The following is a 14588-nucleotide window of genomic DNA, read 5'->3' as shown; positions in this document are numbered from 1 at the left end:
TACATTTCAAACGGGAAAGAAAAACGACAAGCTCCCGAATCCAAAGAGAAAAACGGGACCAGGCTGTGCCCTCACCAACAGGCCTGTTTTTGCTTAGAATTCTGTGAGTAGTGTTTTTTCTAAATTTCAAATTGGAAAGAAAAACTACAAATTCCAGAATTCAAAAGGAAAAAACAGGACTGGAGGACCTTCTCATGCATGGCCACAGGACATTTAAGTGCTTTGCGTTTTTATCTGGACCCCTCTGTACCACGAATACCGGGATATATACACCCTGCTTTAACCCTAATCCGCCTGAGACATTAGAAAAAAATTGGCTAAATGCCCCTCGCTCTCGGAAAGAATATTCTTGTACGCAATAGCTAGCTGTCAGTCACGAACCTTCAGCGGGGCATATCATCCAGATTTTAGAATGATTATGTAGCGGGACGACAGACCTGTAAATTATTTATAGAATTCTGTGAGCTGGACTAGTCTGCATGGAACGTAATAGCTAGAGTTGCGTAAGATACGTTCCACAGAACCTTAGGTATAAGTCACATGATGCAGAGGCGTTGCTAAGGACTTTCCTCTAAAGTAAACTGTGTGTTTATCATGGTGGTGTGTAACTTCTTTTTGCAAGGCAGATGTAGGTACGGGGATCGTTGTTGGAATGAACACCCTGGCCGTGGAGGAGGAGGAGGAGGAGGAGGTGGAGGAGGTGGTGGAGGCCGACAGTACCAGCAGAACTACCAGGGTAATTGTGGAGGAGTTGCTCCTCAAAAGAACAGTAACATAAGATTTCCAATTAATGTCACTCAAGAGACTCGTAACATCACATAAGTGCCAACCTTCCAAAATCAAACGGTACTGCGGGAGTAGCCCGAGTGCTGTTCCTTCTCCCGCCTCTAGATTCTGTACTTTAAGAATTAGATTGGCTCGGCATTCCGTCTATGAGGTTTTACTCGGAACTTGCAAAGCAACATGTCACAACAACTATTCGCTGCTCAGCCCACCCGTTTCTTTAGCCACCCTAAGTATTGCTCTTATGTTACCATACTTGAGACATGCCATGCCTACCCATACTACAATTATTTTGTCTGCCAGAGAAGTTAAAGTGCGGAGAGAGGTCACGTTTGTAGGTTTGGCTGTCGTATGGGGTTCGTTCCGTCCCATTACAGTTAATTATTTGTCAAGACCTGAGGCGCGTATTATGCTTTAATCTTTAACTACTCTCGCAGCGAAGCACAACGTCTCGTTTAAGTAAATAACCTCAAAGAACTTATATTTCCATGAAAGACGGCCTCTTTGCTAATGAAACTTGACTGCTCTGATAATGTTTCTCACATGACTCAGCCCACCAATCGGGGTTCGATCCACGGCATAAACACTGTCAGTCCTGACAGATAAGTACCATGTTGCCTTCAGCATTTCTTTGTGCGAACTTTGTTTTTTCACAGAAATGGGGTGCTTTCAACACGTCTCAGCTTGATTGCTGCCCAGTGCGTGCCTCGAAAGCATTACTGGCTACCATGCCACCTGCTGGCAGTCTAACGTCGGCAGTCGGGTACTGCTTGCCCCCCACCTGTCAAGACACATAACACCCTGTTGTTGCCCCCTCCTCAGCTAAATAACTGAGGCCAGACCAGTTTTCCTAATGTGTGGCATAACAAGGTTGCAGTTTATACACTTTTCACACTACCACATTATTACAATCCCAGACGATTGGCAGCACCTTTCTGTTTACGCCTTCTTTGGCACCACCTTTTCACCTTTCTCTGTTTCTTCATTTATTCCCAGTCAGCTCTCTTTTACTTATCTATTCCTTTCCAGCATACTTAGGTCGCCACTCCCCGAACCTCCCAGAGCCTCGGTCTGGACATCACACATTGGCCAGTGCCGCTGGATGGAGTGCCGTTATGCTTTCCTTTTCCACCAGCCCAAGCTGGAAGCTGACGACCACGGGGGTGCCCCTCCTCTTTATACCGTGCAGTCCCCCCGCTGTGTTCAATTGGGATGGCTGCCGTTTGGCCTGTTTTCAGCCCCTTGGTGTTTCACCAAGTGCTAAAACTGGCGGTGACGGAATTGTGTCATTGGGGAGTGAGGGTGATCATTTATTTGGATGACATTTTTCTCATGGTGCAAGATGCCCAGCTCCTGCGGGAGCAATTGGTGGAGACAACAGCGCTCTTGGAAGACTTGGGTTTCCTATTCAATTGGGAGAAGCCAGAGGTCCCTCCCACCCAGAGATTAGAGTTTCTGGGCTTCATATTAGACTCAGTACAGAGGACTCTGAGCCTGCCTCTGAAGAACGTCCATGAAATCAGGAAGGCCCTCCGAGCAGTCTTGGGCAATGACCAGGTGTCCCTGAGGGACCTGCCGTGGATAGTAGGGAGGCTCGTCTCCTCCATTCAAGCAATATTCCCAGGGCCCCGACATTGCAATGATCGAAATAAAGCATCTCTGGGTTGGGCTATCTTACAATCGGAGTGTGTCTGTTTCAGGAGGCGAGGGTAGAGCTGCAACGGTGGGTGCAACATATGGATGCCTGGAATGGTAAAGCTGTTTTCGGTTCCTTCCCGGAACTGGTTATATATAGTCAGATGCTAGCTGCACGGGCGGGGGCACACTCTGCGGATTGGTCTCGACTGGGGGCTTCTGGCTCACTGAGGAGAGCTGATTGTACATAAACTGCGTGGAGCTTCTGGCGTGCGGCTTCGCGATCAGGAGTCTGACTCCAGACAGAGTGCAGTGTTGCATCCTGCTGAAGATGGACAACGTGTTGGCTGTCAACTGACTGGGCAGCACGAAGTCCAAGCTGTTGGCGTAACTAGCCAGGGACTTCTGGCACCTCTGCTTGAGCAAGAGAATTGTCGTCGAGGTGGAGTAGCTTCCCGGGATGGTCAACCAATTGCAGACTGGCGTTCACGTCATCTCCGTTATTCCAGCGACTGGCAGCTGGACACCGATATTTCGCAGCCTGATCAATCTGAAAGTGCCTTGCATAACTGGTCTTTTTGCATCCAGACTGAATTGCCGACTGCTACATTTCTTAAGGTGAAAACCGGACCGGGCCGAACCTTTCAAAATCTGCAAGCAGCTGGCCAATCCTGCTGCAGTCTCTGCCTCTCCCGTTCCCTCTCAGGGTCTCTGTACGGCCATGGCCTCTAATTTCACTACTAAAACTCAGGACATCCTGTCCACCTTCTCTTCCTCTACCACTCCTGGCCCGTCTGAGGCTGTCTCTACTTGTCCTTGCTCCTCGTTTGCCCTGTTCACCCCTGACGATAGTTCTAGATATGTCCGGTCTATCAAAGTCCTGTCAAAGCAGGTTCTCTCGGGCTCATCCAGAACCATCAAGGACCACATCAACACCCTTCCTCCAGCCTTGGCTGATTTCTGCAATCACTCCTTTGCCATTGGAACTTTCCCCTCCCCCTTAAGCACTCTCTTGTGCGCCCCCTTCTAACGAAACCCTCGGCCAATCCTTCCTCTCTGGCTGCCCCTCCTTTCCTGGGCAAACTCTTGGAAAAGCTGGCCATCTCCCAGCTTAATTTACATACTGAATCTGTTGTTTGCCTCCATGACCGACAGTCTGGATCAGAGCTGCCAGAAGCACAGAAACTGCTCTCCTGAACACCTGAGAAGACATGCTCTCCAATATTTACTTTAATCTCCTTTCTGTCCTCCTTCTCTTCAGTCTATCCTCTGCTTTTGACTCAGTCAACCATGACATCCTGCTCAATGGCCTCCGGGACAACTTTGGTATTTCTGATCAAGCCCTGTCCTGGATGACCTCCTTTCTCAGCAACCGACCCTCTCAGGTTCACCTGGGGCCTTCCCTCTCTTCTAGCTCTTTCTCTACTTGTGTTCCCCAGGGGTCTAACCCCAGCTCTTCAACCACTAACTGGCACCTCTGGCCCACTGTATTGCTACTTTCTGCTCCAATTTTCAATGTTAGCTGATGACGCTCATTTCCAGGCTTCCCTCAGCCACCTCTGCTTCTTCTCTCATATCAGACCGTCTGGCTGAAATTAAGGAATGGTGTGCCGCCAATGATGTCTGCCTTAATGCCAGTAAGACTGAGATTCTCCTCATTTGGACACCCGCTCCCTCCTTTCCCCTCTTGTCTCTAAGAAGTCAAAATATCAGCTGCACCTCCTCAGAGGTATTCTTCCTTTTCTCACATTTTCCCCAGAAGCTCACTGTCTCCAGAGCTCTGGTCCTCTCTTGTCTGGACTATTGCAACAGCCTCTTTCTAAATTTTTCTGGCTCTACTCTTCGACCTTTACAACTTATCCAGAACAGGACTGCAAGACTTGTCCTTTGCCTCAAGCCCAGGGATCATATCTCTTCAGCTCTGAAATCTCTTCACTGGCTCCCCGTGCCTGTAAGGATCAAGTTCAAGATCCTCTGCATCGTCCACAAGGCTTTCTGGGGCCAGGGACCTCTCTGCCTCCAACTTTCTCTTCCAAAACATCTTCCTTCTCGAGCTCTCTGCTCATCCACCTCCAACTCTGAGGGTCAGATGCTTCTCCAAGGAGAGTTGGGGGCAGAGGACCTCTCTCAAGCTTGAGCAGAACCAGTTCCGGAAGCAACTCAAGACCTTCCGTTTCGCTTCCGCTTTCTCTTACTCTACCTTGCTGATGCACCTGACTGCTCCGTGCACTGGTCACCCTCTGAACTTGGGCCCAGCCTCCTGCATGTCCAGTTGCCCTTGCACTGCCTCTGGGCTCCCCAGGGTCTGTATCCACAACCCTGCAGACCATTCCCTCTGCACCTACGAGCCACCTGCTGACTGCACTTGTGAGTTAACTGCACTTCCTCCTTCCCCACCCCCTGGCACTTCTCCCCTTCTCTCTTCCCAGCACTTGCGTGATCTGAATGACACATGGCCTAGTAAGATCGTTATTTTGTCCTCCCTTTGTTTCCCCCTTCTTGTCTTGTCACTCCTAGAAACACTTGTGTACAGGTGCGTTATAAATGCCACATCATATCATATACCAGGAGGCAGGTGCCACAGATGCCTTCCTACAGCAGTGGGGGCCTAGAACGGATTACGTCTTTCCCCCCTTTGCAATGATTGGCAGGGCGCTGGCATATGCAAGGTGGCTGAGAGCGAGGCTGGTCCTAGTCACGGTGCCTGTAATAGTCGGGTCTGGTTCCCCGAACCTCTTGATCACTTGTGTGATACTCTGGTTCTACTGCCAGACGGTGCAGAGATCCTCCTGGATCCTATGGGACTCCCGCACCCGTTAGTCCTGCAGGGGACTCTGAGGCTGATGGCCTGGGTGATTCGAGAGTACCTGGAGGCAGCCAGGCCTTTCGGGAGAAACTGATACTCATTGAAGAGTCCTGGATGCACAAAACAACTAGATCTTACAGGACAGCCTGGTCTAAATGGCGTAGTTGGTGTCTGGCGAGGGCCGTCCATCCCGCTTCTGCGAATGTGATCTACATCAATTTAAAGGCAGCCCTGGCAGCTCAGGGTAAAGTTCATAGAAAAGTGAACACCAACTGGTCAGCCATTTCAGCAGGGCTAGAATAAGTACTCAGCGCTCTGATAGTTGAGCATGCTCTCTGATAACCAGGTTGCTCAAAGGAGTGAAAGCTGTCCGGCCACCCAATCTGACCTAGACGGTAGTCCTCTGGTTCTTGGAAGGATGGCTTGACAGCCCGGAGTTATCCAGGAAAGAGCTTTCCATGAAGCTAGCAATGCTGTTGTCTAGCAGCATGTAAGATCGTTTCAGACGTGGGGGCTCTTAAGAAGGATAGCAAACCTTTTTCACCGGACGGAGTAACCTTTCACGTGAGACAAAGACAGCCATCAGCTCCGATCTCAGCCGACCACATCTGAGAAATCGGACATGAGCCGCATTGGCTGCCTAACGAAGCTCGAGTGAATTTCCAAACTTTTGCCATGGTGCACATCGAAGCTCCCCTCTACCTCAACACCAGTATTACCCAAAACCTTCCAGTGCGTGTGCAAGGTCCTGCTCCAGCATCTAGCTTATCAACCCCCCCTCCCCTCCCCTACAAGAACAAAAGGGCCGGCGGTACCAGCTTCTGCGTCACAGCTTCCACTCTCTGGAACTCTTTGCCTGGCCACATCAGAAACGAACAATCCTGCAATATCTTCAAAAAAGTTGGTTGTTTGATAAATACAAGTAACACTTGTTATCTGACCATTGTCTTCTATAACTTTCCTTTCCCGCCTTACTGTACCAAACGTTGTTATACCCCTGGGACTGGGCGTTACAAAAATGTTAAAATAAAAAATATGCTAAACCGTTTCAGGCAGCGGCAGTGGTCACCCTGGCCCGCTGGGTCAAGTGGATTGTGTTCCAGGTTGACATAGATGTGAAATGCTTTAGAGCACACTTGGCACATGGCATTATGGCGTTGAAAGTTTTTGCTTATGGAGCACGGCTCCAAGATATCACGAGCCGCAGATTGGTCGAATGAGACAACCTTCTATTTCAAATCAGTGGATTGGGTAGCCTCGTTGGTGGTAAGTACGTTTTAAACCAGCATAATATGAGCCTCTGGGTCCTGACATAGAATTCAGATTTTCCATTCTAACGTTATAGAAAGTGTTCATTCTTTTAAAGACACTGAGGCAAAGTATTATCCCACCCCTGCAATCAATAGGCAGTTTAGGAGGGCAGAGGTAAGCGAAGCCAAGCGACATGTCAATGTAGGAGCGCAAACGAGGCTGGTTGATAGGACACAGAAGCGGCTTTGTATGCCCGCTCAATGATTCATTGACTGTTAAGTATGTATCTTCAGGTGCACAGGCAAAACCGACTGGTTCCTAAGGGCACTGGCTCAGGTCGAGCAAGGGCTTAAGTTGGAAGAGAGAATCACACCACGTTGGGCGTGGACAGTTCGGATAGTTTTGTTGGGTCATGTTGGCTTTCAGTTACTACAGAAGTTCTGCGGGAGCAGTGTCCGTAAGAGAAAGAGGAGGAAGGACTGATGGCGTTTATGCCGTGGACCGAGCCCTGATTGGTGGGCTGAGTCATGTGAGACATTGTCAGAGCAGTCAAGTTTCATTAGCAAAGAGACTGTCTTTCATGGAAATAGAGGTTCTTTAAGGTTGTTTACTTAAATGAAACTTTGAATTTTGCTGCTCGAGTAGTGAATTAAAGAGTAAAGCATAATACTTTGGCTCTGTGTCTTTTAATAGAATTATGACTTTCTATAACATTAGTATGGAAAATATGAATTCGCAGTTTTCACTCCCTTAGCTAGGGCTCAGCCTAACAATAGCATCTGCTCCATATAAGAACAAATCTTTCAAGGTACTTATTTGACTTTTTGCTAGGAAGCGCAAGTCCTTACTACTGTGAAAATCTGACCAGTTAATTGTCAGCAGGAGTTCAAATTACAGCAAGAGATGTTTTTCGACTCTTCTTTTCCTGTCCACTTTCAGCTTTTCCTAAATTTGAGTACATTTAATTGCTCACATTTTATTTTTGTTTATTTTTTTTACTGTGAACATATGCTGTGCTTTAAAATGGGACCCAAAATGCCCTGTTTGCTTTAACTATAGGGACTCTCTCAAGGCCCCGACGATGAGGCTCAGCAGGTCTCTAACTATGTGCTGCCAGGGAGCACGCAGGACACCAGTGATCAGCTTGGCACGTGCACTCACTAGTGTGGCGTGGCGCCCCATTTATTTCGCATGCGGCCTGACATCGCACGTGTCAGGCCGCTTAAATCGGACCTCACCGCCCTCCTCCTTTTTCATATAACTGAAAAAAGAGCACATTGAAATAGAAACAAAACACTTGACCATCTTGGTTGAGAAACACCCAAACATAACCTTGGTCTTCATCCTATTCTCATCATAGTCCTGCCACCGTGCTGGACTATGTTTTCTTAAAGAAACACAAGTTCCGGGTCACTGTACCACAAGCGTTTGATGTGGTGATCGACTCTTTCACATCCACAATCTGCAATGGTCGAGGCTCATAAATCGGGAATAACTTTCCATCTGGGTATCAGCATTTCAACAGAACCATATCCCCCAACGCTAGCTCATAGTCATTCAGGCATCTCTGGGCGTTCTCGTATTCGTTTCTTGCTCTGCGAACTGCTGCAGTTGCTTGACCATCAATCTCTCCCAGGACCCGCTGTTCTGTGTCGGGTATTAGCCCGCTGGGGCATCTGTTGAACAACGCCTCTCCCTGGGGCACTCAGTAGAGCAATGCGGGGCAGTGCAGTACTCTCTCAGAAACTGTTATAGTGCTCTTTGGTGATAACATCATTGTCCATGGGCTATTCTGAACACTTTGCCAACTGCCCTCGTGAACCTCTCTACCTCCATTTGCCCTTGTCCATACGAGTGATATTTTCCGATGGCGAACTTGCGCTCTCGCATGAATTCAGTGAACACCTCACTCTGGAACGGTAATCCATTATCTGAGAACATCTCTTCAAGCAGCCCATGTGCCGCAAAGATCTTCTCCAGTGCCGGTAGTACATCTGACAATGCTGTAGAGGGGACAAACCCAACCGCGGGGTACCTACACCATTCATCAATTGCAACTAAAATGTCTCTCTTCCTATGGACCCAGAATCAACATGCACCACCTCCCATGCCTTGGAGCGGTGCTGTATAGATTAAATCCTGGTTTACCTGTTCGCCAGGGCAGATGCCCAACACCATTTACACTCCTTCCCAAAGCAGTTAACCCTTTCTAGTCCAGGGAACCACACTTTAATGCGCAATCAAGATTTGGTTTTGGCTGATCCCTGATGTCCGTGGTGGATGATGGCATCTCTCAGAATACGTTAGCAATCATTGCCGCCTCTGTGATTAGACATCTAAATCTTCGGTCTCCTTTGCCTCATGTTCTGAGGTCATTTCACCTTGTTGGGGATGTCTTGACAGAGAGTCCGCCGCATTGTTATGGTCTGGGCGGTATACAAGATTCACGTTATATTCTAGCAATGACAGGATCCATATCTCAATTCTCGTTGGTGGTTTAGAAGAGGATCCCGCCATGATTGGGATCAATGGTTTGCGGTCAGTTGCAACTGTTACAGGCCTCCTGTAAATATACGAATGAAAATGTCTGCAACACTGCTAATGCCTCTCTCTCAATTTGTGAAAACCTCTGCTCCACTGTGGATGGGGCTCTGCTGGCTAAAGATACGGGCCTTACATGACCATTCTTGTCTAATTGAGTCGCACCGCCCCCCGGCCAAATGGGCTTGCGTCTACAACCACCTCCAAGCCTTTCTCCGAGTTAAACAATGCCATCATGGTGTCCGTTTTAGGAGCTGACTTGATGCCTCAAACAATGTTTGTTCGAGCGGGGACCATCTATGTGGCACGTCCTTGTTAGTTTGGCTCCTCAATGGCTCAGATATGGTGGCCAGGTCTCCAATGAAGCGCCCACAGTATGTTACCTTCACATAAGAAACTGCAGCCAGCTGAGAAATGTTTTGGTGCCTTTGCTTCTCGAATGTTTCATCTTAACTGGGTCGCCTGAAATGAACACCACCCTCCACCCCCTGCTGAAAATCAAAACCCAAAAATTCCAGGTGTCTTTTGAGAAAATCGCAAAAACAAGAACTTCATCGTTGATAATCAAGGTGCCAGGGATACCAGCCAGCACCCTTCGTACCGCATGTTGGGAAACCTCAGCTGCTGAAGAGACCCCGAAGCTGAGTCTCTTGTAGCGGTAGAGGCCTCAGTGTGTGGTAGAGTTTGTGAAATACTGACAGTCAGGATGCAAGACCAATGGGTGGTACCCTGTCCTCTGGTCCAATTTGGAAAAGACCTCCCCTTGCAGGTCTGTGACAATATCATTGATGGTAGGGGTAATGTGCCTCTCCCACTTGGCCTTATTGGGGACGTGCATGTCCATACAGATATGCTCAAGTCCGGTTGTTTTGATTTGCAGGCCTCCACGATGGACGAAACCCACGGCATGGTGCCCTCCACCAGAACCAGGCTGTCCAGTTCTTTCTCCACTAGATCCCGTAGATTGAATGGGATCCTCTGGTGCTTTAATGCAACTGACTGGACTGATTCATCGAAATGTAAACAGATTGGTTCGCCTTTCAGCTTACCTATCACCTCCAAAAACGTCAGCCAACCTCTCTACCAACATTTGAATGTTTTCCTGGTATTCCCCAAAAGCAAAACTCAACATTCCTAGGGCTTCAGCAGCAGGACAGCCCAATAGTGTATCACCGCTGACTTTGGTGACAAAGAATTTCGCCTTTATTGTCTTTTCTTTGTGCTTGACCTCCAACACAACTGTCCCGTCTAGCGGAATGGGGGATTTTCCCCCCAAATGTGAATATCTGCACGTTGGACCTGTCCAGGTTTGGGTGGGCGGTGCCAATGCGACATATTGTGAGTGGCCCATTACATTGATTGATGCCCCGTGTCTACTAGCATGGGGACGCTAGCTCCATTTACACTCGCTGTGCACCTGGGCTGGTGTTTCTTCTTGTTCAACTGCTTTTCACTTGAAATGAAAAACACAACCTCTTCGTTATCGTCGTCCTCCACCAGATAATATGCTTGGTCTGCCACTGGGCAATCTGCGCCACTTTGGATGACTGTCTCGGTGCTGGGTGACGCTTGATATCATGGCATGCACAGGAGTACGGCACACCCAAGCAAAATTTGCTGCGCTGCACCGCCCGCATGTGTATTCTTTGGCTGGACAATCAGCAGATTGTGGTATCCGCATTGCGGACATAATGGCAGAGTTCTGGACCTTTTTTCTTTCTTGGATCACATGGGCTTCTTGACAGGCCTCCACGTTTGCTGCCTGTTAACTGCGCATGCATGCTTCTAACTTCTAAATCATGTCTAGCAGTTCATGAGACCAGCCCATCTCAAGGATCCGGGCTAATGTGATGCCAGGCTCCCTCAAAAGTTGCTGTCTCATCTTGGTAGACTAGCAGCTCTGAATCAGTTGTTGGCGGACCTCCTTCTCGTAGTTCTATGCACATGAGGCGGCCAGATGCCCGAGCCAGCCTTGAGAAGCATCTAGGGAATCATCCTCCTTTTGCTTAGCTGAACACATGACAAACCATTCATAATCTAGATTCTTCACCATTTGGGTGAAATATTCACTTAACACATTCTTGGTGGCTGCATATGAATTGTCCGCAGGGTGTAATGTTTTGAACAACTTGTGTACCGCTGGCCCCGCTCAGTATAAAAGCATCAACCTCCTGGTGTGGTCATTTACCTCGCCTAGGGCCTCAAAGTACGTTTCAAGTGTTTCCAACCACAGAAGCCATCTTGGGCCTAAACTGGATGTGGCTCCAGTAACATTGAATTCTAGTCTGGAAATTGGGGCTGCAGCTTTGGGACACCCACATCATTGACCATTGTGCGGTCCTCAGCTTGCCTGTCGCTCTCAGTTAACCCAGTACTGAGTCAGAAACGCACCCTTGTAGTGGCACAAACACTCCTGAAGGGAGCCACCAACCAGGGTCACCAGATGCCCAGGCAGGTGTGCTGTAGCTCACATGGTCCACTCTCGCAGGGCACACTACTTTAAAGTATGGGGCCTGGACTGCAGGCAAATCACCAGGGTACAACCCCAATAGTCAATTCAAATTTACAAGAAGAAAAAAGAGCAAATGAAAAAGATTTATTTTATTTTTGTTCTTCTTCCTCCGAGACCTACAAGCACTCTTGTATGGAACTGCAACCCCAGGAGAGTCGTTGGACACTTTTGTATGCCCGGTGGACCTGCACACACTGTGCGCAAAGCAGGTTGATCTGCCCAAGCATCAGCTGGAGCGCATCAAATATGTGCTGGACCCAACATGGCCAGGTGTTGCCATCGGGTTCGTTGGTGGGAGAGGAGGTTGTGGGGGTCCTCCTCCACCACCAAGCAACCGCCTCATCGTCAGTATGTTGAAGTTCAGCAGGACTCTAACTATGCGCAGTTCCGGGCATTTAGCATGCTGTCTGACATTACACGCATCAGGCTGTTTAAAGGGGACCTCACCACAGCCCTCAGCCCCTTCTGTTTTTTTATGACCCTAACCTTCATTTTGTGAGATTCATGTAGAGCAGTGAAACAGACCGAGAGCAGCAGACGAAATACAGGCATATGAAGAACCACATATAACGCAAAGTACAGGAAAGAGTCAGAGTTATAGAGCAGGAACTCGGGTGAGAGCAGGAGAAAGTTTGGTCCGAGAAGAACAAATGAAATAACAGGAAGAGTAACTGGAAGCCTGAGAGTGAGGCGAGCAGGCAGTGGCAGATATTACCAGTTGAAGTAGGAGGAAGGAAAGGGACATAGCGGAGCAGCTTAAATGAGGGGCAGAGAATCGTAGTGATTGGTTAATTGTAGGTGAGGGGTTAAGGATAAGAGCAGAAACATAAGTGTAAGGGATGGGTAAGGAAAGGGGCCTATATGATTTGGCCGTGGCAGAATTGTTCACGGCTGAATTGACCGTAGTCCATTTCGTTGTGAAACCAATTTTGCCACGGACAAACTCCACACACTATGCTCCCCCCTCAATAGACGCCCCCACTTACCTGTTGCTCGTCCGCTTCCTTTTGACCCTGCAGCGTCAGAAACACATTGTCCCTCTTATGCAGGTCGGATCCCATGCCGCTGGGTCCACTTTTTTTCTCTACCCCGTCTCCAATCCCCAAGGCCCTCAATACCGAACATGGGGAGCGGGGGATATAGCCCTGCAACCCCTGCTCCTCATGTTCAGTTTTGATTACCTAATTTGATCAATTTCGGCCAGATGTACCATTCGATCAAATTGGGTAACGCCAAGGAAAGTGCATAGGAACAATACATGCGTACAATGGTACAGTAAATGCGCCATAGAGGCTATAAGGTGCAGGGGACAGCAAGCGATCAGGCATCAACATCAAAGTTTTGGTGAAGAGCAACATCACCATAGGCTTCACCATTATTCCCCACACAGCAAACTCTCCACCCTCAAAAACAAGTATGTTTTGGCATTTTTAAAAACCAAGTCAATTCGCGTGTTTGAAAAACTTTAATGCATAGGCCAACTTTTATTATTAGTCTTGAATGCTTTATTCAGTCACAAGAAGTTCAATTTGTTGGGAAGTTATTTAGAAAACTTGATGCAGCCGCGCTAGATTTTTGCAGTTTATTTCATTGTGTGTATGGTTTTCAAACACACCACTTACCACCGCTTTCCTTAGTCGTGCGGCTTGTATCTGGTGCACTCAAAGTTTTACTGTATGTTCAGTTATTGACACTTGTTAGTTGATCTTTGCTTTTGTGAGTCGAACTTGGGGTGCAGGAAACACATCGGGGATCTAGCCACTGCTGTACAGTTACTATGTCAAGAATCGTCCACCACAACAATTGGAGTCTATTTCCAGCAATCTACAGAGTGCACAGCTTTTTTTCCTTTAAAAAAAAAAAAGATATTTGTATTGGTTTTGCATGTTTTCATATCAACATTGATAACCTATGCCCTTACCCCTCCTTGGATGGCGGTATTGAGTCCATAGTAGTTTGCTGTGTGTAACTTCACAAAATGTCCAGGAGTCTGATATTGCGCGGGCACCATTGGAGCATATAGTCGCTTTGTAAGCATGAGAGGATATTGCCCCATTCTGAACGAAAGACTTCCGGGATTCCCTGGATTTTGGATGTCATCCATTCCATAGACTAATTTCCATACTTTTTGGAGCCAATTACATTTAGTAGCTGGTTCCTTTTGCTTCCAGTACTGGCCTGTTGTCAGCCATGCTGCTATCATCGGCGTCATCACTCCTCTCTGTTGTGTTTTTGTGTATGCTCTTCGTTCGGGTCCCAAAGGCCCGCCAGCCATACCTTGTCTTCCAGCTCGTCGGGTCCTTGTACCATGTTCCCCACTTGCTCTTTTATCTCCCCCAGAAGCTGGATATGACCGGGCAACTACACCATATGTGTTTCCAGTCTCCCATTGCTGCACATCCTCGCCAACAATTGTCACTAGTGGTGGGGTACATTGCATGGAATCTCTCTGGGGTGTAGTGCCGTTGTAGGAGGATTTATTTTTTTGCCACATTTCTCTCAGCTTTATGGAGCGTTTCAGCTTAGGGATTTTGTTCCTTAGCTCCCACCACAGATCCTGTGTTATCGGTTCTCCCAGCATTTTCTCCCACCTCTTCATATATTTCCATTGGATTTCTTCACCTTGTTCATTCAGAAGTTTGTATAGGTTTGAGATCAGTTTGTTGGAACCTGTGTCGGTTGTCATGTATATTTTGAACAGGTTTAGCTGTCTTGTAGCTGCATCTTTATTGGGGGTGGGGTACAATAGCCAGTGCCTTAGCTGTGTATATTGGTATTCTTCTGTGGCTTTCACCCCCACCTCCTGTGCACAGTCCTGGAATGTCATAATGGTCTGTCCCTTGTACATGTCGCATATTTTCGTGCACCTCGCTTGTTTCCAACTGTTGTATGCCTTCTGTCCGTTCCTGTTTGGAAATCTGTGTTTAGAAATATTGGGGTGATGGGTGTGTTATGGTAGTCCCTCTTTTGCTCGCTGTCCCATGCTTCTATTCCCTCCCCATCACCTCACTGACCTTGATGTCTGGGTGTCTGTAGCGCTTGTGCTGCTTTAATAGGTTT

The 14588-nt window shown here is 48.0% G+C and overlaps 1 protein-coding gene across 1 annotated transcript in view; it reads left to right on the top strand.

Moving 5' to 3' along the window:
* The first annotated feature begins 547 nt into the window (after window positions 1–547).
* Window positions 548–14588, top strand: part of NUP42 (nucleoporin 42) — a 528594-nt gene continuing 514553 nt past the window's right edge. The window contains exon 1 of the mRNA XM_069648326.1: window positions 548–736. Coding sequence (XP_069504427.1) covers window positions 595–736 — 142 coding nt within the window. The 5' untranslated portion in view covers window positions 548–594. The remainder of the gene's footprint in view (window positions 737–14588) is intronic.

Source organism: Ambystoma mexicanum, chromosome 2q, assembly GCF_040938575.1.
Source record: "Ambystoma mexicanum isolate Mex_15411 chromosome 2q, UKY_AmexF1_1, whole genome shotgun sequence".
In the NCBI taxonomy this organism is placed as follows: Eukaryota; Metazoa; Chordata; class Amphibia; order Caudata; family Ambystomatidae; genus Ambystoma; species Ambystoma mexicanum.
The sequence above is the reverse complement of the archived record's forward strand: the minus strand, read 5'-3'. Positions and strand labels throughout refer to the sequence as shown.